This window comes from Pteropus vampyrus, unplaced genomic scaffold, assembly GCF_000151845.1.
Source record: "Pteropus vampyrus isolate Shadow unplaced genomic scaffold, Pvam_2.0 Scaffold306, whole genome shotgun sequence".
Classification (NCBI taxonomy): Eukaryota; Metazoa; Chordata; class Mammalia; order Chiroptera; family Pteropodidae; genus Pteropus; species Pteropus vampyrus.
The window spans coordinates 1,422,853-1,447,543 of record NW_011889087.1 but is presented as its reverse complement, the minus strand read 5'-3'; the positions used below and the strand labels follow the sequence as shown (position 1 = coordinate 1,447,543).

General features: G+C 51.1%; 2 protein-coding genes and 1 pseudogene across 4 annotated transcripts in view; 2 read left to right on the top strand and 1 right to left on the bottom strand.

Moving 5' to 3' along the window:
* The window catches only part of NMT1 (N-myristoyltransferase 1), a 30,241-nt gene extending 11,550 nt beyond the window's left edge, over window positions 1-18,691 (top strand). For 2 of the 3 annotated variants that reach the window (XM_011377116.2, XM_023521559.1), the window contains 10 exons: window positions 1,074-1,218; window positions 6,133-6,251; window positions 6,841-6,932; window positions 7,805-7,921; window positions 8,700-8,870; window positions 9,942-10,050; window positions 12,432-12,602; window positions 13,228-13,395; window positions 14,409-14,546; window positions 15,257-15,621. In XM_011377116.2, the coding sequence (XP_011375418.1) occupies window positions 1,074-1,218; window positions 6,133-6,251; window positions 6,841-6,932; window positions 7,805-7,921; window positions 8,700-8,870; window positions 9,942-10,050; window positions 12,432-12,602; window positions 13,228-13,395; window positions 14,409-14,546; window positions 15,257-15,277 (1,251 nt within the window). In that variant the 3' untranslated portion in view covers window positions 15,278-15,621. Of the gene's footprint in view, window positions 1-1,073; window positions 1,219-6,132; window positions 6,252-6,840; window positions 6,933-7,804; window positions 7,922-8,699; window positions 8,871-9,941; window positions 10,051-12,431; window positions 12,603-13,227; window positions 13,396-14,408; window positions 14,547-15,256 lie in introns of all 3 variants that reach the window. The other variant, XM_023521558.1, reaches the window with a different exon arrangement.
* LOC111730310 lies at window positions 9,510-9,628 on the top strand (annotated as a pseudogene).
* Window positions 18,692-19,936: 1,245 nt separating the features above from the next.
* PLCD3 (phospholipase C delta 3) overlaps window positions 19,937-24,691 on the bottom strand; it is an 18,748-nt gene continuing 13,993 nt past the window's right edge. Inside the window, exons 7-13 of the mRNA XM_023521555.1 lie at window positions 23,434-23,638; window positions 23,171-23,321; window positions 22,221-22,337; window positions 21,400-21,566; window positions 21,063-21,198; window positions 20,805-20,954; window positions 19,937-20,606 (exon numbers count right to left, since the gene is read on the bottom strand). Of these exons, the coding sequence (XP_023377323.1) occupies window positions 20,518-20,606; window positions 20,805-20,954; window positions 21,063-21,198; window positions 21,400-21,566; window positions 22,221-22,337; window positions 23,171-23,321; window positions 23,434-23,638 (1,015 nt within the window). The 3' untranslated portion in view covers window positions 19,937-20,517. The remainder of the gene's footprint in view (window positions 20,607-20,804; window positions 20,955-21,062; window positions 21,199-21,399; window positions 21,567-22,220; window positions 22,338-23,170; window positions 23,322-23,433; window positions 23,639-24,691) is intronic.

Below are 24,691 nucleotides of genomic sequence, written 5' to 3'. Positions count from 1 at the left end.
CTGTAAAAGTCAAAACAAATAATAAACTGAGAAAATATTTGTAATATGTGAATCAGTCCATTTAAAATAATGAAATGAGTAGGCAGTTTACAAAGAAAAAATATAAATGTTCAATCAGTGTATGAAAAGATGGTTAAACTCAATGAAAGAAATGAAAATGAGAGCAATATGTATATTTTTTTCTCCTAAATTGGCAGATATTAAGATTAGGTAAATCGAATGATGAGAGTGGAGAAACGCATGCTCTCATGCATTCTTCATTGGGTTATTAACCGATACTCTTTAGAGAGCAAGTTGACAGTATACATTATAATTTGAAATGTGCATATCCTTTGACTCAGGAAGCCTCCTTTCTCAGACTTTATCCTGCAAAAATACATATCCCAGTAAACAAAAATGGATGTACAAGAAAGTTCATTACAGCATTGTTTGTAACACTGAAGAACAAAACCACCAAAATGCACATTGGTAGGGGGTTGTCTAAATTCACTGTGATCCATACACACAGTGGATTCAGTTGTTAGAATGGGCAAGTCTCTTCAGCCACATAGAAAGATCTTTAAGACATAGCGTTTAAAGAAGAGCAGTTTGTGGAATAATACTATACGATCCAATTTTAGTTTTCGAAATTGTGTGTGTTTGGAACTTGCATGTAAAAAAGTCTGAAATTATATTTGCCTCTTCTCAGTCTATCTCCCAAATTATGATTGTTGCTGACAAGGATGGTATTTGAGGGATGGGATTGTTGGATTTTTACATATTATACATTTCTGCACTGGTTGGATTTTTACATATTATACATTTCTGCACTGTTTGGAATTTTACACTGAGCATGTATTACTTTTACCATCGAACATCACAAAACGGGAAGAAATCCTGTAGGAAGTACCCACCCACCAGATTGCTCATCATCAATAACTTTTTCCAGTTGTCATATGATATGTAACCTCTGGGATTAGGGCAGGAACCACACCCCTTCTTTGAGTTGTACCTTTAACTCTTGAACCTGCAATTAATCAAAAGTGCTTATTAACATAATGGGCCTTTTCTCTCCCTAACTTTGTCTCATTCAGATGAACTCTTTGCCAGCAGAGAGGATCCAGGAAATACAGAAGGCCATTGAACTATTTTCAGTGGGTCAGGGACCTGCCAAAACAATGGAGGAGGCTAGCAAGCGAAGCTACCAGTTCTGGGACACACAGCCCGTCCCCAAACTGGGTATGTATATGCTTTCTTCCTCAAGCAAGGGCAGGGAAGGCAAGGGGCGTATGTGCCTTAGCCATGCTAAGGGTTCCACACTGAATTTGTGAGAGAGAGCAATAGCGTCCCGGAGTTCCTCGGTGGTTATTTTGAGAGGATAGTCTTTAAAATGCAGTACAGAAAAGATTATTGTTCAGGGACTTCATCATTGCACCGTAACACACACTGAGAATAAATAATGGTTCTTCAAAGTTCATCATCATCCAATATGAATCTACAAAGAAAAACAGTGCACTGGCACTTGATGAGTGGGGATGTCTGCCCGTGGGTCTGGCTTCCCACATAGATTTTTATAGAGAGACTGCCTTGTTTATCTGGGCAAATGCATAATCCTGGAATGGGCCAAGTCCCCAGCCTCTTCCCCTTGTCTCTTGCCAGTGCACGCTTACTAAATGCGAAATAATTTGACATTTCGCTTAACAGTGATGGTTCAGCATCTGGAATACCATATGCAGGTTTGGCTGGCACCCCTTAAAAAAACTACAATGAACTCTTAAAGGGTGGGACAGGCAGAAAATCCGAAAGAGTTCCAGAAGAGACTAGATATAGCAGAGTTAGAGATGCCTGCTGAGAACAAGCCACAGCTAACCTTGATGGCTAACTTAAGAGAGTTGCTGTTGACAAAAAGTTTCTGGAGCAGTTGCATCATGATTCTGGGCTCATTGGTAGCCCAACTCCTATTTTCTTTGTGACTGGGAAAGTGAGTATGTTGAAAAAAATATGTTCCAACACCAAATGTCAGTGACCTTCAGGTTGTTCGTGTTACTGCTCCCCTCCAGAACACAGTTCGGCTTGACAGTGTGTTTGGTGCGGAGGAGGAGGGCGGGGCAGGGCCAAGGACTGGTGAGGGAAGAGGGACAGCTGTGCCCAAGGAGATTCGTCTGCTCCAGGGGTAGGGAGTATGTAGTACAGAGCCATACAGCTTGAAGTGTTGTTCTCCGACCAGCAGAATGGGCCTCGCTTAAGAGCTTGTAGAATTGCAGCATCTCAGGCCCCACTTCAGACCTGCGGAATCAGAACTTTCAGGGGATTTGTGTCCACTTCGAAAGTTTCAGAAGCTCTGTTCTGGAGCAGATGTAGTTCCTGGATAACTTAGTCACAATCCAGAAGTAAGCTGAGGTGTGCCCCTACGGTGGATAGAAAGCAAAGCACTGCCTAGACAGTTGTGAGTCATGAAACGGCAGGCCGGCACTATTCCAGAACACTGTCCCAACCCATCCACCTTGTCTGTCGGGCTGTCCGGGTCACCCAGGTCCCAGGCTCACATGGCTAAACACTCCAGGGAGGCTTTGGGTCACATCCTCTTCCAAGGGCATTCCTAGTAACCAGTCCCAGTGACCACTCTCCCCCATCTTCCACTCTGCCCCTGCCACAGCCACACACAACTCCGGGAACAGGAAGAACTCAGAGAGCCACATATTCTGCCTCTGAATGAAATGCCCAGAGAGGCATTTTGTGGTGACTGTCAGAGGTCGTGGTCCAGTCGTCAGATGGGTTTTTGGGGTTTTGGTTTGATTTTATTTTTTTATTAGGGATTTGCAAATGGGTAACTTAGCTCCATTCTTCATAGACAGTGGGAACCTGGGGATGAGGTGAATTAGGCAATGGGCTTCTGTTCCTCTTCAATCCAATTATTCTTTGTTATTTGCCTCAATTTCTCTACCTGTAAGTATAGAAAGCGCTGCAGTTTTATTTTCAGAAGCTCCTGAGAAAGCCACACAGGTGCTCACAGGAGCCCTGATGTTCTCAGAAGGCGCAGCAAGACTCAGTGCTGTTTCTTCTGGACGTGGCTTCTATGCAGTGTGTGGTGTGAGGCTCTCTGGAAGAGTGGTCTCTGAGCATCTGACCAGTCTGCCTTTCAGGTCCATGGCCAGTCAAGTCCAAGTGAAGGATTCTTTTGTTTCTGTGCGTCAGCCCATAGAAAGTACCACATTACAGGCATCAGCTCGTCCACGTGCCTGAGGCGCCACCCTCATTCTATGTCGAGTATCCTTATAGTCGTGTGATTTCTTGCCTTCATTTTTTCCACTTAAATGGGGCTAATGATTGTAAAACTCAAGCATATCAAGTGTACTTTGTTTACAGTACTCCCCACCTTATTGGGAGAGTTATAATTAGATTGTATTCCACCAAAGAGACCTAGAATTCTTTAGAAGTTTAAAATCATCCTAAATTCACCATTGAAAGGCCTTCTAAACAGCAAATGTTTTAGGCTGTATAACAGTTCTGTGTGCTCTCAAACATTTGATCTCCCTTTTCAGATCATGTCATTTTACTTTTTAAAAGTTGCCTATTTCATTCACTAGCTCTTGCCACAGAACTGGCGCATTCTAAGATTCCATGAACAAGTGGCGAAGGAATGAATAGAAATGCTTGTTGGCTGCAGGACCTAGTAACTAGCCTAAACAAAAGATTTGGCCTTGAGATTATTGTAATACAGTATGTGCCACATACTATTTCAATCATTGACACCACATATACAATGGTGGTCACGTAAGACATAATGGAGCTGAAAAATTTCTATCGCCTAGCAACATTGATGCTGGTATTAGCAAACCTGCACTGCTAGTTCGCACATACAGTTACGTACAGTACATAATATTTGATAATGTCAATAAATGACAATGTTACGGATTTATATATTTACTATGTATCATTATTTTAGAGTGTACTCTTTCTACTTATGGAAACAAAGTTTGCTATAAAACAGTATGTCATTACACTGGCAACAGCCTCATACATCTTGTGTTTACTTCATGTCTTGATTGCATCATTTTCTTTTGTGCTTGATTTCATCTGGTGTTTTGTACAGTCACATGCTATACAGGGTTGGAACAGAAGGCTCGACCATAGAGCCTGGGTGTGGACTAGACTAGACCACGAGGTTGTGTGAGTGCGCTCTGTGTTCACCTAATGATGACGTCGCCTGTCAATGCATTTCACATAACATATCCTTACTGTTATGTGGTGCGTGACTGTACAGTGGGGGAGATGACCAGTATCTCGTCCATGGAAGTCATTTAGGAAAAAATAATAATAATAACGTTCTGAGGTTAAAAGTACTTTGGAAAAGGTATAAATTCAATATAAGGGAAAATCAACTACCACCTAGACAAGACAAGAATACAACTCTTTGGTATTTTCCAAGGGTCTGGCCCTTGGCTTTTTAGACTCTAAAAATTGTACATGGCAGTGACTTAGAAGCAGATGGACTTATATTAAACTAATTCACAAGGGCTACTTTATGAATAAATCAAAATGCCAGTTTCTAAACTAGGGAAGAAAAATATCACCTCTCTCCCAAGCAAACCTGTTGGGGAGTCAGATTGTAAATAGGAGGTAGTCGGGTACTTCCATGCTATGTGTCCCTGTTGTCACCTGCACTTTCCAGTTTGTGACCCTTAGCATGTTGGGAATGTCTCATTTCTTGAATGTTTTCCCAGAAAATGGTGCATCTTGTGGGGACAGGGACCTTGTCTTTTCCTGGCTATATCCTAGTGCAGTGGCCCTAACCTTTTTGGCACCAGGGACTGGTGCTCCTATGAGAATTTAATGCCTGATGATCTGAGGTGGAGCTGAGGTGGTGATGCTAGTGCTGGGGACCGGCTGCAAACACAGACGAAGCTTCGCTCGCTTGCCTGCTGCTCACCTCCTGCTCTGTGGCCTCGTTCCTAATAGGCCATGGACTGGTATCGGTCCTCAGCCCGAGGATTGGGGACCCCTGTCCTGGTGTACAATGTCTGATGCACTGTTGTTCAGTAAACGTGTTGTGTGAAAGAGTTAGGTGGTCAGTCCTGATGGCATCATCCACAGCTCATAGCCAGATGTTGCCATTTCTGCTATACCTGCTGCACAGATCTTTTACTGGGAGAGTTTAGAGCTGCTGGTTATACATTAGAATGATCTATCTGGGCCAGGAGTCTGACAGTCAGTAAAAGCATGAACTGAGTGCCTAGTGTATACAGAGCCTTATGCTAGGAGCAAGCAGTGTACTGAGTGGGTCTGTTCTGGAGACTTGTTTTTAAAATGTATTAAATGTTGCATTCTTCCAAGCGTGAATGTGAACAAGCTCTGAATTATAGAAACTAAATAACTCCAACAGTCAAAATTAAGTGGTTGATTTGTCTGAAGTTATCAAATGAGCCTGGTTTGGCTGTGGGTGGGAATCAAGGCTGTGTCTTCTGAGTACCCCAAGTACCCCCCACATAATCCACAGAAGAGGGGTGTCTGTCCAGGGTGGGATGTTGTGTCAGAGCCTAACTTCCTAGCAGCATTGTGTGGACTCAGTGATTCAGCCTAAAGGCGCTCGCTGGACTCTGTAAACACCAAAGGCCCGAGTTGGCAACAGCAGTTAACTGGCCCGCATTGCTGAGAGCTAAGGCTGGCAGGGCCAAGATCCAGCCTGGCGCCTAGATGCCATCATCTGGTTCAGGAGTGAGCCCAGTGCATTGTTGTTGCTGTTGACACAAAAGCAGCCTTGTTGCAACTCCTCATGGATCCTCCAGGTTGATGGGCGTGGGCCAGGGCTGTGACAGCACTCTTTACACCATCCAGGAGGCGGGAAGCCAAATTAGTCAAGATAAATGTTTGTCATTCAGTAACCAGAGGGAGATGTAAAATGATTTTCAAAAAACCAACCACCTTGGATCCCAGTGATTGTTCTGAAGATTTGCCATGAATTGGCCCTCAGTTAGAGGCCAAGTAGTAGCTAGAGAGATGGTCTGCATTTGCCAAGCACAGAGTGTTCTACAGATGAGGGGCTCCTGGGGACAGGAGGAATTTGCTCTGGTCGATTTTTGAGCTGAGTGCTGCCTTTTCCTGCCCTTCAGGAAGAGGCAGGGGGTGAGGCTCATGGCTGTGCTCTTCTTCTAGGAGAAGTGGTGAACACTCATGGGCCCGTGGAGCCTGACAAGGACAACATCCGCCAGGAGCCCTACACCCTGCCCCAGGGCTTCACTTGGGATGCTTTGGACCTGGGGGATCGTGGTGTGGTGAGTAGGCCCAGGCAGGCCACAGGTGTGGACTGGGCATTACTGTCACAGGGAGCCCTGCAGCCACACGGAGACAGCTTCTGTGCAAGCCTTCTTCAAGGACTTTTTTAAGAGCTGGGCCTAACAGGTCTGAGCTTACCCCGCGTCTGTTGCCTCTGGGGCCTGCCCAAGACTCCACAAAAATAGCACTTGGCTTCTCTGGCAGGTAGAGAGGCAACTTCTGTGGCTTCCCAAGGCAGATATCCTTTTTGCATGCTTTTATTTTTCTTGTTCATCCATTCATTCATTCCTTTGTCTCAACAATGGAGTGGTTGATTAGTTGGATGATATTCTTGGTCTTCTACCACGTTATGTACTTGAAGTCTGCCACTCTACCCATTGGTGGCTCAGTTTCCTGTTACAACTAGGGTGCTTGTTCCCAAAGAGTCCCTGCCATGCCTGGGATAGAAAGAATTTGTGAGATTAAAGTGAGTTTAAACTACGTTTCTGGTAGTTTGCCTTGTCATTCTGAAAAGCTTGGAGCCCCAGGGTATTGGAGTTGTCCCCTATCTGGCAGAAAGCTCTAAGGCAGCTCCATATTTCTCTACAGCTGAAAGAATTATACACCCTCCTGAATGAGAATTATGTGGAAGATGATGACAACATGTTCCGATTTGATTATTCCCCAGAATTTCTTTTATGGTGAGTCGTAAGGCCTTTCTTATGGTTCTGGGGCAAGGCAGAGAGCAGAACCTCCGCAGGGCATCAGATTTTTCATCCCCGCTGAGCCAGCCTTTGAATGGCAAGTTCGTGTGTGATCTCTCGGTTCCTGCATCTGAAGGAGACTTGCTTCCGGTGGAGTTTAGAATTGCAACCTTATTTAAGATAAAATGACTGGGTGAGGGAGACACTGTACTCAGAGGAAAGACTCGTCTATTGTATGGTGACTTTATGTAAGAAGGGAAGGGGGGATGAGAGCTTCTAAGATGTAAAAGAAAAGAAGAGTCATTTTTCTATCCAGTTCCTGAGCACGCTCAGTGTATGAAAATGGCCTTGCCTGGCTGAGCCATCTACCATGCTGGGCCACATTTAATATCCAGGAAGGCGAAGGCATGAGGCTGAATTTAGAGGGGCTGCCTGATGGAGGAGGGAAGGGAAGAATGGGCAAGCAGAGAGGGCAATGATGGGACCTGGAGGGCAGGTGGATTCCAGAGCTCCAGGGGCTCCACAGTCGGCTTCCAACCACGGGACCCACTGGACTCGGAGCCAAGGAGGCCAGTCCTCTGGCATGAGCTGTCAGAGTGAGTGAGCACGAAGAAATTGGATCGGGTATAAAATCCCCAGTATGACAGCCTTGGATTGGGTGGGTAAGTAGGCCAAGTGGGCTGAGCAGCAAGAAGTGGCTATGGCTCAATTCCATTTGTATCCAGGAGGATTTGGCCCTAAAGAAAATTTAGCTGTGAACCCTCAGGAAGGTGGTAGCATGAGGTTAGACCCAAACTCTGCTCCAGAGCCCAAACAGCCTGCCTCACGCACTGGCAAGGCACCGCAGCCGCAGCCCTTGTCTCTTCTAGGGCTCTCCGGCCGCCTGGCTGGCTCCCCCAGTGGCACTGTGGGGTTCGAGTGGTCTCAAGTCGGAAACTGGTTGGGTTCATCAGCGCCATCCCAGCAAACATCCACATCTATGACACGTAAGCACCAGCGCCACCCGCCATATCCCCATCATGCTACTTGGTCTGGAAGGGAGGGAAGATAACAAGGTACACACACCTTCTACAGAAGAAAGGGAAGAGCCCACGAAGGGAGGGAACTCGAGCCCCGGGAATAGAAATTCATAATAAGAACCACCTGCTTTGCTCTAAATTGTTACTGGTTCTCGTGTCCGGGACCTGGGCCGGTGCACTACCTGCAGGAGCTCAGCATTTGAACTTGCACATGTTGGTGCACTTGAGCAGTTTCAGAAATGGGCCCGAGCCAGTGTGACTCACATCCAGATAGTCACGAGGCCTTCGAGCTCTGTTGTTCATTCTCGCTGGAAATGTCAGAACCATCTGCCACACTCTTCTGGACTTACAGCCCGGGGATTCTTGTTGGAGTTGAAACCCTTGCAATCCTAGAATAACCCCTGACTTACTCTGAAGTTTCCTGTCTGCTAAAGGCAGGACTCCCCCAGCCTGCCAGTGCAGATTCATCAGGGAGGCACTGGCAGTGCCTTCAAATAAAGCAGTTTGCTGGAGTCCCACTCACCTTTGGAAGTTGAGTCTGTGTTGAGAAGAGAGCGCTCCTTGCCTGGTGGAGCAGAGCAGTGGGAAGGAGTCCAAGTACCGACTGCCGAGCACAGGTCGTAGCAGAACACACGCCTGTGCTGAGGGCCCCGGTCCCTATGGGGTGGCTGCCCATGCTCGCAGGGATTACCTTCCGGTTAAAAGCCTCGTCACTGTTTTTTTGTTTTTTGTTTTTCCTTTTCAGAGAGAAGAAGATGGTAGAGATCAACTTCTTGTGCGTCCACAAAAAGCTGCGTTCCAAGAGAGTGGCTCCAGTCCTGATCCGTGAGATAACCCGGAGGGTTCACCTGGAGGGCATTTTCCAAGCCGTTTACACCGCCGGGGTGGTGTTACCAAAGCCTGTCGGCACCTGCAGGTAACAGCTCTTCCTGCGAGGCCCCAGGACTGGTGTGCCCGTTCTAGTGGAGGAGCTGTGTGTGTCTCTGTGCCCCAGCTCCCCCTCAGCCCAGTGCGTGCCCGAGAGCCTCTTGCTTCTCTAGTGTCTGATGAGATGAGTGGTGGGCACCCACGGGAGCCAGGTAGGGAGCATGGATAAGCAAAGGGGGAGGTTATGGGAACGGCAGACTGGACGGTGCGTGCCCTGTCCAAGCCATTCTCAGCTCCTGTTCATTCCTGCCATTTGGAAACAAAGGATTTTGTTTTAGTTTTTATAAGGACAAGCTTAAGTCTGGGTTTTTTGTGGTAAATATCTGTATGTTTTAAATGGTTGGCTTAATTTTGTTTTGAATATTGTGTGGGCCAAAGAGGGCATGTCTGATCCTTGCGTGACCCAAGGACAGCCTCTGCCTCAGAAAATTGTTTGAAATAATCACAGCCTGTGCCTCAAGAACGTCAAAAGAAAAACACTAGGCAAATGTGGTAGTAGAGGAGGGGGGAGGTTAAAAACGCAGAGACCTTTAAGTCTTTTCCGTTGACTTGATACCAGCAGTGAGGAGTGAGGAGTGCTCTTCCCAGGCAACTGCTTAACAGGAGTTGCTTTTGAAATTGAGATAGAATCTACAGCCATGCCACCCTGAACAAGCCCGATCCTGGCTGATCTCAGAAGCTAAGCAGGGTCGGGCCTGGTTAGTACTTGAATGGGAGACCACCTAGGAAGACCAGGTGCTGTAGGCATAAAAAATAAAATAAAAAATAAGGGATTGTGAGCTGACAAGGTCCTTGCAATCTGTGAGGTCAACCAAGGGTTGCCTCGCCTAAAAAAAAAGAAAGAAAGAAATTGAGAAAGAAAAACAGGGAGAAAGAAAATCCAGGAAGAACACTGGCGACTCTGAATTCTTTGAGGGGAGATTAGAGAGCAGGGCAGTGCCACAGGCTCAAGAGGGGCCCGACGTGTCTCTCGCGCCACCTGCTGGCCATCTCCATGCCATCGTCCTCTTAATGGGACTTGCCAGACTCCTCTGAGGACAGGACATTTGTGTCCCCACAGGTATTGGCATCGGTCCCTAAACCCACGGAAGCTGATTGAAGTGAAGTTCTCTCACCTGAGCAGAAATATGACCATGCAGCGTACCATGAAGCTCTACCGACTGCCAGAGGCCAGTGGTGCTCCGGGGTGATGGGCAGGGGGCAAGAGACAGGCTGAGGAGAGCCTGGCCCTCAGGAAAGGAACAAGGCTTTGGGTAGGGGGAAGGGATCGGAAAAGGGATTCAACCTATAGTTTCCAGATTCTTAGACTTTCCATTTCTGTCATTTCTGTTGTCCGTAGCAAGGGTTTTATTTTAGTCTGACTTTCTCAGTTCTCCTGTGCCTGCATCTGGGCTAGCTTCTCTTCTGTCATCTGTTGATAGGCTCAGAGAACACCTCTGTAATTTTAGCATAATGAGTCTAAATAGAAAGATGAATCCACTTACTGAGCTGCAACACATCCCAGAGCCCAGTATAAATAAGCCATAGGGTGTCTGCTGTTTCTTCTGCCAAGTCAGGTAAACAGGGCTACCCAACCCCCGGGCCACGGACTTTTACCTGGGCTGCACAGCAGGAGGCGAGCAGCGGGCAAGTGAAGCTTCATCTGTATTTGCAGCCACTCCCAGTGCTGGCATCACTGCCTCAGCTCCACCTCAGATCATCAGTCGTTAGATTCTCAGGAGCCACCAGTCCCTGGTGCCAAAAAGGTTGGGGACTGCTGATAAAGGGTGAATGTGCTGGGCTTATGAGGAAACCCCAGATTTCTAATCCCAGTCCAGAGTTTGCCATTGAAGAACTGAATGAGCTGGTTTTCTGTTCTGGGCCAGTCTACCAAGTATTCCAACAAAATTAATGTTCCGTGTTCTTTACTTGGTCTCAGGATCCTAATGGATCTGAAGATTGCTTCTCTTTCCTCAGAGCTCTTCCAGGCATTGTCACAGTCAGTGGATACCCTCTCATCAGAGGCTGCCCACCTGGACTCATCAGCCACCAAACTGGATTAATCACCCTCGGATCAGGCTAATCCACCACTGGATTGGGGTCATTAGTGCCCTGTTTTGAGAGACTGCTGCAGCGCAGTTAGACACTGCCCCAGAAGACAACTTTCTGTTATTACGACACACTTGCCCTGAATTCTAGGCAGGCAGAGAGTGTTCTTCATGTGGTGTAGCAGCCAGAAGAACGTCTCTGCGCTCCTGGCCTGTGGGTGAGAGCCCCAGCATGGCTGCTTTTTCAGACCAAGATTTGAGGTGTCATTGTGGGAGCTGCCACGTAGAAAACTCCGAGATCAGAAAGTGTTTCTAGAGATACCAGGATTAGCGAGGAATTTTGGTGGCGAGAGGTCCTGGAACTGCAGTTTTAAAAGCAGTTCCTGCCCTGGGGAGCAGCCGCATCAGGCAGTTACTGAGGTGTATAAACTGTTAGCTCCACCCTGTTTTCAGTTTTGGCTGACCCCACCTTTGCAGAATGAGTCTTTGAAGATACTCTCTCAGCCCCAGTATTTACAGCAGAGCATCACATGGCTTCATTTCACTGAAGCTTTTTTTTTTTTTTTTTCCTCCAAAAAGTAGCTGTAGGGTGGGATTCTGGTTTGCAATTCAATCCCAGGAGTTTGGTGCTTTTCTTCTGAAGTTAAACTGCACGAGTATTCTGCTGGGGGCATTACGGGTGCAGCAGTATCCAAGTGGACAGATAATGCAAGCGCCCAGTGCAGCTGTGCTGGGCCTGGGGTTCCACGGTGCCCAGGCTGGAGCCTGTCTGTGGGGGTCCTGAGTCTGCAGAGAGAGACCAGTGTAGGAGATCTCAGTTCAGTGGGAGAAGGTTGTGAGGGCTTGGGGGAGGCGTGCCACTGAGGCCCAGGAGCCACACTGGGCTGGGCCGACCCCAGCACATCCTGGGGTGGTCAGGGCTTCTCTCCGTCTTGGCACTGTTCACATTTCGCCCTGGGTGATTTTTTGTCATGGTGAACATCCTGAGCATTGTAGGACGTTTTAGCAGCACCCCTGGCTTCTACCCACTAGATGTCAGTGATACCCCTCTCCCGAGTAGCGACAGCCAAAAATGTCTTCTAGTATTGTCAAATGTCCTCTGGGGGACAGTTGCCCCTGTTGAGAATCGCTGGGCTTAGAAAGACAGAGGCACAGTCAGAACAGTCAACTGGTCCAGGGCGGAAGGTCTTATGCTCTGTGTTGGGAAGTTTGGAACAAGGAGGGGCGTGGTGGGTTGTGTTTCTTAGGAAGGTGTCCTGGGCCATGTGGATAAGAGATTGAAGCAACAGCCTTAACCAGGAGGGAAAGGGCCAAAAGATCCCAGAGAGGCAGGACTTGTGCCTGGGTGGGTATGAGCTGTGGGAGGGAAGGATTGCCAAGGGTGACCAAGGATTCTATCTTGAGGGTCTGGGTGGACAGATGCAGGATCGGGTAAGAAGGGGGACGGTGTGAAGTATCGGCGGCCTGAGAGGGAGCCGATCACTCCCAGTCAGCATGTCTGATGTTGTCTGTTTTCCTTCCAGTCCCCCAAGACAGCTGGATTGCGACCAATGGAAAAAAAGGACATTCCAGTAGTGCACCAGCTCCTCACCAGGTACCTGAAGCAGTTCCACCTCACGCCAGTCATGAGCCAAGAGGAGGTGGAGCACTGGTTCTACCCCCAGGAGAATATCATTGACACTTTTGTGGTGGAGGTGAGTGGGGCAGGGCGTTCCGTGTCTCTGACCATTCAGAGAGGCATTCATTCCCCTTAAGTGGCTAGGGTTCCTGGGCTCGGTGACTAAAGAGCCGATTAACAGGACTATTGCTACCTTAGACTTCCTTGGCCATACTCCTCCCTAAGGACCAGACACTCTAGCTTGTACTTGCTGAAATGATCCTCTGGACTTTGCATGAACCCTTCTCCCTCTCCCCACCCCAGTCACCACTGGTGATATAGAGAAAGAACTAAGCCCTTCTTAGTGGTGTAAGCCTGCGAGTCTCTGCCTGTCCTAGCTTGAGGTAGTACTGGCCAGGCAATGGGGACACAATCTAGGGGAATGTGAGCCTCAAGAAGTCCATGGTGATGCATAGGCCAGGAAAGAGCTGTCAGGTTCAGCCCACAGTCCAGCCTAGATTTTCCTCCTGGCTCTGTCCTCGAGTGCCCCTGGCCAGTGTACTTTCTCCTCCCTGCATATCCTGTTTCAGCTGTTTCACTCATTTGTCCAGCGGGGCAGAGTTGCCTTTGGGTGGTGTGAGAGCAAGTGGTACATTTTGTTCCCAGATTACAGGATTCCTGTGCTTGCGTGACATTGCTTCCTTTTATTGTCTTCTCTTCAGAATTCAAATGGTGAGGTGACAGACTTCTTGAGCTTTTATACGCTTCCCTCCACCATCATGAACCATCCAACCCACAAGAGTCTAAAGGCTGCTTATTCTTTCTACAATGTTCACACCCAGACCCCTCTTCTAGACCTCATGAGCGACGCCCTTGTTCTCGCCAAAATGGTGAGCAGACCGGAGGGTTCGGAGATCTGTGGGGCAGGGGCCGTGCAGCGGTGGTGAGCGTAGCTCAGGGGAGGTAGCTGCCCATGGGCCGGGGGCTTGGAGTCCTCCATGGCCTCCTGCTCCGCTTACGGAGGGGCCCTGCAGCTCAAAACTAGGCGGGAGCAAGGAGCATCCACGTGACGTGAAGGCATTGAACTCCTCCTGATTTATTTCAGTGAGTTTCGTTCTCACGGGAGGCGCTGCCAAGGAGCCTGAATAGCCAGGCCTGCTCGGGGAGGAAAGGGGTTCTCCTTACGACTTCCCCAGCATGGGAATGGGGAGATTGGTCTCTGTCGTGGTGAGTCATTGGAGCTGCTGACTATAGAGCATGGGGGGCGGGGTCAGGCATCTTTTGCACCTGAGAGGTCATTCTCAGTCAGTCTTCAACATGGGTTTTGCCTCTAGTGAGCCCAGCCCACTGTGGGCTGGCCAGACGGTGGACAGTCCAGTCCCTGCTCATGAAAGCTTCTAACTGAGGTGGTGAGATGTAGGAAGTGTCTCTGCCACAGTCTCAAAGCACCATCTCAGGTGTCATGAAATCACAGGGAGACCTGAGAGTTGGGGTGTCCTGGGAGTGGGAGAGCAATGCAAGTGTTGATAGGTGCCAGCTTCTCAGAGGAAGGGGTTCAGGGCTTGGTCTCCAGAGAGGACTGTGGAAGTTATTAGAGTGTTTCAGGGAGGTTTAAGAGGGAACAATAGCAATGGCCTCGGCACTGAGTCTACAAGAGTGCTCGGAGCGACACTGAGGCGAGGCCAGGTAGGGTGGTGCTCAGAGTGTTCTGAAAGCTGTCACTGGAGAGCAGGGTGCAGGCTGGACTTTGGATTTATTTAACACAGAGGCGGCCAGAACTTCGGAAGGAAGATCTTTCTCATGGCCACCTGTGGGATGGTTCTGATAGGATAGAAAAGGGCAGGAGGGTGAGGCAGCTTTTACCTCTCTTCACCTGTTCCTGTTTCTCCCTGCCGCCCTGCAGAAAGGGTTTGACGTGTTCAATGCACTGGATCTCATGGAAAACAAAACCTTCCTGGAGAAGCTCAAGTTTGGCATAGGAGATGGCAACCTGCAGTATTATCTTTACAATTGGAAGTGCCCCAGCATGGGGGCAGAGAAGGTGTGTACCCAGCTGGGCCCTCCCAGCTCGGGGAGTTGGTGGAGCAGAGACAGGGTCATAGGTCAGGGATCCAGCATCAGTCTGGGCCCTTGTTCACTGGTGCTTGGCCCCCTGAAAAGTCCCGTCCTCCAGTGGCCAGACTAGCAGGGTCAGTGTTCCCCTTTCAGCAGCTGGTGTGAGGGTGGCAGAGGGGACGGGCTCCAGAGCCACACAGAAGCAGGAAGGTTGTCTCCAGCTTCTCTTCCCACCAGGTAAGTTGCTGCAGCTGGCTGCGGGCAGGGCATTTGGGAGCGTTTCAGGGAGCCGTGCGAGTCTAGTTGCCCAAGCTTAGAGTCTTGAGTATTAAAGATCCTTTTCCTCTGCTGGGCTGCTGCCCACATCCCAGCATGACGCTTCCTCTGCCTTTCCTCCACCAGCTCCAAAGGGCAGCCCAGGGCCATGGGTGTGGTTAGCAGTTACAAAATAACTGACTGCTGGAGGGAGGCCTAGTGGCCACTGTTCCTTAAGATACTGGAGTTGCATTCGTTGAAGGATCTAATAAACATATAAAGCCTTGTGCAGAGGGCACCAGCTCACTGTGAGTCTGCTTACACAGCCTGGGAGCATTCTGTGGGCTCAGCCATTTGGTACTTCAGGTCTGGGGTGGTGAAGTGGGCGAGGCTTTGGACAACTGTCAACTGAATTCTGCCCCTCCCCGTTGGCTCTCTTAGGTTGGGCTGGTGTTACAGTAACCAGTTGCCAGTGAGATTCTGGATTAAGCCACTGAGAATTCAAACCAGGAAATGGAACCCCACCACTTGTTGGTCTAATTTTCACAAACGTGAGAATCCCTGGCAAAGGGAAGGAACAGAAGCGAACCGGCTTTACCAAACCGCCACTGAACTTGACAATTGTATTGCGATGGCGTAGGCTGCGTGATGTCACCTCTGGCCGTGTCTCTGGTCTCCCTGTTTTCCAATTAATCACATCCTTATGCAGCCGTGATCAAGGGAATGTAACTGCTGAAACCTAGCTCGTGATTGGCATATTATGGAGTTAACGGGTGAATAATAAAAGTATATATATATATTATATATATAAATATTTTAAATATCTTTCATGTTCCACATGTACAAGGATGTTTGGTCTCTAAAGAAAAGCTGAATCCAGATCATTCCTCAGAATTAGAATCAAGGACAGTGCCAGACAGACACATACTGGTACAATGAATTGTTTCCTTCTGAAAGCAGGACTTGACTTTTGTTGGGGAACAGAAGAAGGACGATATGGGGAATCCTATCCCATTCCCCTTCTGAATCAGCTGGAATGATTGGCTTCGGGAAGGCAGGGGAAGGTGGAGAGACTGTGCCCTGCTTTGGGAAGGGCTCAGCTCTCACAGGTAGCAGGTGGAGTCCTAGATGGGGCCGACCCTACTCAGAGGCTTTCTTGCAGGTGCTGGGCTTTTTCTGCATTCTGAACTGGGCAGTGGCGATGATCTGTGGAAGCAGGTTTCTTTGAGTCCCTTCTTCCATCCTTTTGGCCCGCTCCCTATAGGAAGTCATCCAGCCAACTCTTTAGCCAGCTGTTGTCAACCTTACAGGCATGAGTACCCTGTGAGACTGTTTTTCCACTCCCTGGGGTAACTGGCAGTTTGAAGGGGACCTTTGACCTCTTTGTAGCATCTGGGACCTTGTGGAGGCATGTCAGTGCGAGCCTTGCTTAGCTCATCTTAGAGCAGAGAGCCAGCACCCTGATGCCCCAGGGTAGCTGGGCAAGGATGGTATGGGGCCAATTCCCAGACCCCTTCAGCCATGGGACCCTGGCCTATGCCTTCCAACCCATTGGCCATCTCTTGTGCTCTTTTCCGCACAGCCTGCAAGGAGTGGCAGGGAGTGGTGGTTAGGTGCCAGTGTAGACTTGGCAATAGAAATGATTTCATGTTGCCATTGTCTGAGTCTGATTTTCACTGATGATGTTTGGTGTGTTTTTGTGGTGGGGGTGCTGGTTATTGATGCTGCCAGTTTCTCCAAAAGTAATGGAGCCTCTAGTCATGTGGCTGTTCATATAGACGATCTTCACTTGTGCTTAGCCAAGTGGCTTGGGGAGGATTGGGCTTTGGAATTATCAGCAACCCTCATCCAGGCTTGTATGTAACTTTTGCTCTAGGAGAAAGTAAATGGGTGGATAGCGGAATGTGTAGGGCATTTCCTGGCTTTCACCTCGGCTACTTGAAGGGGGAATGAAGTCTTAGCCAGGAGGCCAGGCTCAGCCTAGTCCTACTAACTGAAGCCATGCTCTGCAAACCAGCAGAGGTATGTTTCAGGCTGTGGGTTTTGGTGAAGTTTGTCAGAGGCTAATTCTGCAGAGTACCCAAAACTGGAGGAAATTGTGCTTGGTATGGGAGCTGTGCCACTTGCCAGAATGTTGCCCGCTCTTTGCAGACTGGATTGGATTTTCATCAGAGGCCTCTAGGGGCCTCCCTTCTCCTATTGTCCCTGTGCTGCAAACTGCAGGCACCAGGGATCATGGCTGACCTTTGACTCCTTGACTCCAAGATACCCAGACCAAAGAAGCTGCTGTTCTTAGCAAGATGCGCACTGCATTCTGCACAGAAGAAATTGGAGAGGCAGGGGCTTGCCATATAGCCTCCCAGACATCAGACATGTGACGCCCCCAGTGCTAGAGCTGCTTACCCTGTGCAGGCTCCTAAGGATATCAAAGAACAAAGTGCTCGGCTCTTTCCTACTTTGGGCGGGACCTGGAACTTGGAAACGCTCCCCGTCGGAGGCTTGGTCAGCTCTGGGCCAAGTCCCAGCCCTAACTGCTTCTGAAATTTGGGGTGTACAACAGCCCCTGGAGTGAGCCTCGCCTGGTTAAACCAGGTCATGGAATGGAAACTGTGAGGCCCGCGCCTGCTCCGGAAGGAACATCTCCTGGAAAGGCCTCGTTGTCTCCCTCTAAAACTGTGTGGCCTGCTCCTTGGACTCTGCTGTTCATGGTGGGGACCCTGCCCCTCCCTCGGCATCACCACCCAGGTCTGCAGGAGTCTGCTTGATGGCTGCTGTTAGTCTCCTTTTCATCCAAACAGTCACTGGCTTCTTCACTCAACCCCTTCCCGGACTTCAGGTCAGAGAGCTCAGAAAGAACCATTGCTTGGGGTTCAGGGCCTCCCCACAAGGAGCCTTGCAGGATGGCAGAGCCATGGCTGGCTGGAACCAAACAAGGGAGGGGCCCGGGGCCTCATCACCTGGTACCTGCCTCAGGTAACTGCTGTTGGAGAACATCTCAAGGTGTGGCCCTCACTCCACCACCGGTACTCCTTGCTGGCACTGGGCTTTTGGATTCCCATGTTTCTAGATGTTTACCTCCTGCCTTTGGATTGATTCTGCATTTGACTCCTGACCCTGTGGCAAGTTCTCACAGCCTCCGGTCTCTATGTGGGGAGTGAGCTGGGTAGAAAGAAGGTCTCAGCTCTGGATTGAGGTCTGTCTAGGGTTGTTACCCCACATATGCCTACTTTCGAAGACGCTGGCGTCTGGTTTGAAGGCCGGCCCACACCAAGCCTCTTCAACACCTGGGTTTATAGATTTCGGGCCTTGCCTACACCTCCCTTCTAACTGCCATTGCCCCCACCCTTACTTGCTGGCTCACTGAAGCCCAAAGGTGAGTGTCCCTGTGGTCTTTGACTCTTTGCCTAAAGACGACCAGCATTTAACCAACCCAGGGGATGCCCCGAAGGCCTGGAGCTGCAGTCTAGGGGAGGGAGGGGCAGTTGGGCAGAGCAGGAGGGCGGAGCAAGTCTGGCCAGAGCCTGTTGGGCCAGGGGGAAACCTTGTGGCCTGGCCCACCTGCCCGAGAACCAGGGGAGACCCAAGGCTTCGGTTCTGCCCTACTCTGCTGTTCGTGGTGAAGGCAGGCTTGCAAGCAGACTGTCCCAAGAGAGGCTGTGCGGGACGATTTCACTGATTTAAATTAAAAAATACTGACTCTAGGTGAGGTGCCGCATCTGGGAACGGGAGGGGGGAGCTTCACCTTTTTCGTCTTGGCTTTTCTCTGGGCCGTGGGAGGGGCATCCATTTCCAGGGTTGGGGACGAAATACCAAATGCATTGTTGTTCCGCTTGATACATCTCACTTGTTTCTAATAAAGGAAGCAGCTGAATAAAACCCTTTTGCCTTCCTGGTTTTCCTCTGGACTGCAGGTGTCCGTGGGACAGAGGAGTCCCCAGCCTGGGCTAGAGCGCCCTCTCTTCCTGAGGGCGACAGTGCCCTGTGGGAAAGGCCCTTGTGACCACAGCGCTGGGACAGCTTTTGAAGACGCCTTTGGCAAGGCTGTCCTTTCAAGGCAAACTTGGCTCTTTTCTTCAGACCTCTCCCACCCACCAGCGAGAAGCTGGTACCGGCCCAGCTTCACTCCCTGTAAGAGCAGTGGCCGGGCTCTGGGCCAGGCTTCCACAGCTGGGGATAGCAGCCCTCCTCGGCAGGGTCCATGGTGGCTCCTCTGATGGAGGGCACTGACACCGCCCCTTCCCACTTGCCCGGATGCCACATTGTCCCTCTGGGCCAGGGGCTGGGTGGTTCTGTTGAGCCACCCAGGGTGTTTAACACTGCAGGTCGGTAGGCCCCACTGCACATCTACTGAGCCAGCTCTCTGAGGAAGAGTCTGAGTAACCACCTAGACTTCCCACCAACTCTTCTCTCCCTCTGGAACTTTTCACTCATTCCCTGGCCCCATGTTCCTTTCAGGCCCCCATGGCTAGTGCCTCTGAGCCCCTTTCCAGGGAGCCTGGGCCCTGAGCTGCAGCCTGAGAGGACCTGCCTTCAAGAACCGCTGGCAAGCTCTGCCCATGTTCAGTGTTGCTGCTGTTGCTTGGTGGAACCCACATTTAACTCCAGAATGTCACCTTTCTGACAGGTTTTCTCTGGATTCTGTCATGTGGTGACTCGGCACAATCTCCCATCTCCAGAGGCAGCCTGGAGCAGCCACTGCCTTCCAGGCCTTTGTCTAAAAGACTGGTTGGCTGGTGGAAGGTGAGCCCCAAGTCTGAGATTTGTCTACTGAGTAGACAGGGGCCTTAAACCCCACTTAGCCTGGAAAGTGGGGGTCTGTCTGAGGCCCCTCAGAGTCTCCATCCCCTTAAGGGCCATAACAGTTATTTTCTGGCAGAAGCCCATCCAGCTCCCTCTTCTCTATTCAAGGCCCCTTATAGGGTTGGCGGGGCGTCTTGTGATGCTGGCAGCAGCTTTAAGCTAAGAGCAGGGGTCAGGGCTATTTTGAGCTATGGCATCTCAGAACCCCCTGGCATCTAGACAAATCCAAACCCTTCTGGAGGAAGAGGCCCAGGGGACTCCCTCAGCCCCGAACCCTTCTCATCGGCCTGGGTGTAGCATCAGAGGTAGATAGGCAGCGGGTGGCAGTGGTAAAATAAACTTGCTTCTTTATTTTTTAAAATAGTCTTGTTCTAGTGTCCTCTCCAGGGCTCTTCTATGACACGAGCTAAAAACCTACTTCTGGTGTCCCCAGGGCTCCCAGCCCCAGCTCTTCTTTCTTTAACAGGGGAAGGGAGCTCAGGTTCTAGAGCTGGAGGGAGGAGCCCAGGGAGAACCTGAGGGAGAAGAGGGCCTTAGGGGGTGGCCAATGCCTGGGGGTGGCTGGACTTCTTTCAGGGGGCAGAGGGGCTGAGGGCTCAGGAGTCCTGCTCCCCAGGTCTCCTGGCAGCAGCACGCATGGCTCTTCGTAAGCCACGACGAGGGTGAGCAGAGGGCTCGAGCTGGTGCCATCTCAAGGTCTCAGGGTTGCAGGGAAAAAGATCGACCACCTGTTCTTCAGAAGGGGCCGAGGCAACCCTCAGCACCCAGTTGAGACCAGAGCCTGAGCCTGAAACGTGGGCAGGCTGGACAGGCTAGACGGGCTGGTACTCACGCCGCCCCTCCACCCCAAAGGCGGAGAGAGTCTGCCACGGGATGATGCAGACTAGCACCTGCAGAGGTCCTCAGGAGCTCTGGATGCGGATATGGACAAAGAGCGTGGCTGGTGACAGTGAGGCCCCATCCTTGGAAAGCAGGTGGATGTGACGGTACCCTGTGGGGAGGGTAACCAGGCTTCAGGTTTGCTGCCCGCCACCTTGCAGGCCCAGGGCTGGCCACATCCCACCCCTGGGGCTGGGGCCCAGCTTGATTTTGGCTCAGGGGAGGCTCCCACAGGAAAATTGTGGCCCTGGTGAACAGGGTCTAGTGCCCCAGACCTCTGTCCCTTCCCATCCTCACCAACCCCACCAACCTTGCTTCAGGCTGTTGAGAGGCAGTGTAAACTGGCCCACAAAGTCATTGGGGGAGGTGGTGTCATAATCTTCTACCACAAACCGGACCAGCACCAGCTCTGGAGCCCGCAACTGGAACTGCAGGGTCTGCCCCCAGCGGGGGTTGAAGCCTAGGGCACAGGCAAGGCAGTCAGAGCCAGCCGGCCCTGGACTGCCCTGCACCTTCCTGCATCCTCTGCTGTCTGCCCCACCCCACTTCCACTGGAAGGCCCACTCACCGTTGTTGAGCACGTAGTTGGTCTCCTTTCGAGCACAGTCTGCGGGCACCCCGTGGATCTCAACACGCACCAGGGGGTCCACGATGGAGTTTGGCTTCTCAGCGTTCAGCTTGGGCAGCTGCTGGGCAGTCAGCACCTGTGGGGGATGAAGAGGAGCCTCATCCTGGCCCCTCTACCAGGGCGGGAAGCATCCCGCCCTCAGCACTCGCCCTCCTCCCGCAGGACTCCGACTCAAATGCCCTCCCACCAAGCCATCCTCTGCTGTCTCCCTCCACTTCAGGCTGGCTCCCTGTGGACTAGGACCTCCAGAGCCAGCTCTGCCCCCAAAGCTGCTGACCTGGATGGTGAGAGTAGTTTTGGGGGGTCCAGGGCACTCAGGGTCAAAGTTTGTGTCGGGCTCCCGCAGGCAGGCAGGTTTCAGGACGTAGCCACATTGTCCATTGATGAGGAAGCGCCCTGCATTGAGATCCATCTCATAGCCAGGCGTCTGGAAGTTCAGGGCCACTGTGGACATAACAGGGTCAGGACAGGGGCTCTTAGTTGTCCTCTCCTCACTGTCCTCTTCCCAGACAAGCCCTGTGGGCAGAGGACTCAGTTCCTCCCTACAGAGGGCCCAGGGTCCTTCTGTGTGGGTAGTGCTGCCCCACCCCCACCATGGCTTCAGGGGTGTGTCATGGCAGCCAGGGGATCAAGAGCCCACTGTCACCTGGAATCCCTTAAGGCCGGAATGTGGGGCTAAGTGGGGCATGCCAGAGAAGCCCCGACCCTCAGGGCTGGGGCCGGGCCAGAGCCTAGGCCTGAGGAGGCCTGAGATCTCCATACCTACTCCCAAGGGGACCACACTCCCCTCCCTTGGCAGGCTCGACCTGGGGCTGCCAGGGGTTCATGTGCATCTGTGTGTTGGGTGGGTTTTTTTTTTTTAACTTTTACCTTCATAAAAAATGTGAGACTTTTACACTGTCAAGAACAAGCGAGCCTGATTTGAGTTCCCCACATATCCTGCTGACAATTCTTTGAATTGTTATTATCAACGACACACTTTTTTCCACCTTCTGGAAAGCAGTGTGGCTGCATCACTGCTGGGGCCTCCCATGGCACCCCAGGGGCCACCCCACAAAGCAGCACCCTGCCCACTACCCGCTGTGCTGTCCCACTCACCCAGCTGACAGCCTGAGTTCCACATCTCCTGGGGGCTGTAGTTGGCTGAGGTCATCCGTAGCCCCAGTGGGTAGACGCGGGTCAGCTGATGAGCATTGTGCCTGATGAAGCTGTTTCCTGGGGGAGAGTTGGGGCTGGACTGTGACGGGCCCCTAGGGTGTCCCTCTCCCATGGGCAGGGCCTGTAATCCCTCCCTCAACTCCAGGGACTAGCCGAGAACAAAGGCTGAATTCCCATCCCCATCTCCTCTTCTCTCTGACTCAGTGGGCACGGGAACCTCATGAGGAGGTTACTGAAGTCCAGGGAGAGGCGGGGACCCCCTCCCACAGCCCTGCACTGCATCCCAGCTCCAAGTCCCCACTTCCTCGACTGAGTGTGCGGAACACCTGGCCCTAGGCTGACATACCCGTCTCTCATTACTCATCCCACATGTGCCCTCCAGCCACATTGGGTTCCTGGAACACTTCCTGTATGTCATGCCTCCAGGCCTTTGTGCAAGCTGCTCTTCCTGTCTGGAAATCTCTTCTATCACCTGGCTGCTTCTTCCTCATACTTCTGTCAGGTGTCTTCTCAGACATCACATACTCAGAAATCCTCCCCTGATTTCACTCCCTTCTGCGGGGCTCCCTCAGCTGCTGTCATGCCCTGCCCGATCACCGCACATCATAATTACCCAGCCATGTCTGGCCCCAACAATAGGCTGTGTTCCAGGTGAAGGCAGACAGCAGCCTCCTTCCCTGAGCCCTCTCTCCTCCACGTATCCCCGGCCCGGTGCTGGGCATGTGCTGGGTACTCATTCCCTGAGCCCCTCATGACCTCTCTACCGCCCCCCACCCCGCACCCCGCAAAGCCCTCTCAATCTCCTTTCCAGGCCAATTTCAGGATTTGACCCCACCAGGAGCCTACAGGCCTCCCTTCAACCCCCAGATCCCTGATGTGCCAGCTCCTACCTGCCTCTCGGATGAACTTCTTGGCTTTGCGCTCGCTGAGGGAGCTGACCTGGCAGGGCTGGGGCGGGACAGGGGCAGGGCGCAGGGTCCGTAGGCGGGTGGCACAGCAGTACACGACCAGGGCTGACAGTTCCGGGGAGATCTGCTTGGCCTGGGAAGACGAGCCTTGCAGGGGCGCGCCAGCTCCAGCCCCTAGTCCTCCTCGCTCCCTTCCCTTCCCCAAGCTCCACGGTTATACCAAGCCCCCAGGCCAGCCCACTCACCCACCGCCTCTGCTCTGCAGCCTCCACTCCCTCTTCTTCCTCTTCCTCTTCCTCCTCCTCCCGGTCTGAGAGAATTCGACCATCTTCACTCCGAGCAGCTGGCAGCTTCTTCCCCTTCACCAGGACCCGGCCCTTCAGCTGCTGTAGAAGCCAATAAAGAAGGATTAAGCCCCCTGCCCTTATGTCAGCCAGCTGGTCAGTCATTCAGCCACCACTGTGTGAGGGGCTGGCTAGGGGTGAGAAGTAGGAAAGGGGACACAAAGATAAGTGGTTTCTAATAGGAAAAACCAGGAAACAACCTATGAGGCCATCAACAGGGAACCAGCTAGTGAGGTCCCTCCAAAGATCAGAACACTACACGGCAGCTGTTAAAATGAAGGAGGCAGCTCAGGACTGAAAGAGAAGGCATCCTCTTCGAAAACGATCTCACGTGAAAGAAATGAATGTAGAACATGGAATCGCATGATCTTTTTTGCGTAACATTTGAAAGAGAACATAGCTACGGACAAAGGTACATATGCATGGGAAAATTCTGGAAGGACACACAAGAAACCGTTGAAGATGGTTACTTCTTGTGAAATGGTACAAGAGCGAGCCTGAGTGGAAGAAAACCCATTTTCCATTATATTCACTTATATATAACTCTATTTTTTACCCATATGCATGTTTTTTTTTTATGCCAATAAAAAAATAAAATTACACACACACAAAGGTGAATTACATTCCTTGCATATTTGAGGTCGGAGTCGGAGGAGAGTTTTCTCAAGCAGACGTCCTGAGAAGGCAGATAAAATGTTCTGAGGTTTTGGAGGAAGGGAGGCCATACCACCTCTGGCTAGAATGCTGGGGAAGTTTCTAAGGCCACAGGAAGAGACGGTTTAGGCTATGCTAGGATTCTAAGCAGGTATTGCTTGGCAAGCCAGATGGCTGGGAGGGGAGCTCCAAGTGGGGTAAGAGTCAACCAACCCCTTCGAGGTGGGAGTGGCTGAGCTTTCAGGGACAATGTGGGCAGCAAGGCAGAGCAGGGAAGTCAGAGCCAAGGCATGGATGGTCTTGAATGCCAGGTGAGAGGCTGGGGTGGGTTTAGTCAAGAATGGAGAGCAGGGGAGTGACAAGCCCACGGTGTGGTAGATGCCGGATGAAGGGAGGAGCAGGGGCAGGTTAAGGCAGAGAGAGGTGAGGGGTCCTGAACCAGGGAAGTGACATGAGCAGGGGTGGATGTTGGACTGCAGACAGACCCCTCCCCACCCAGGCGAGG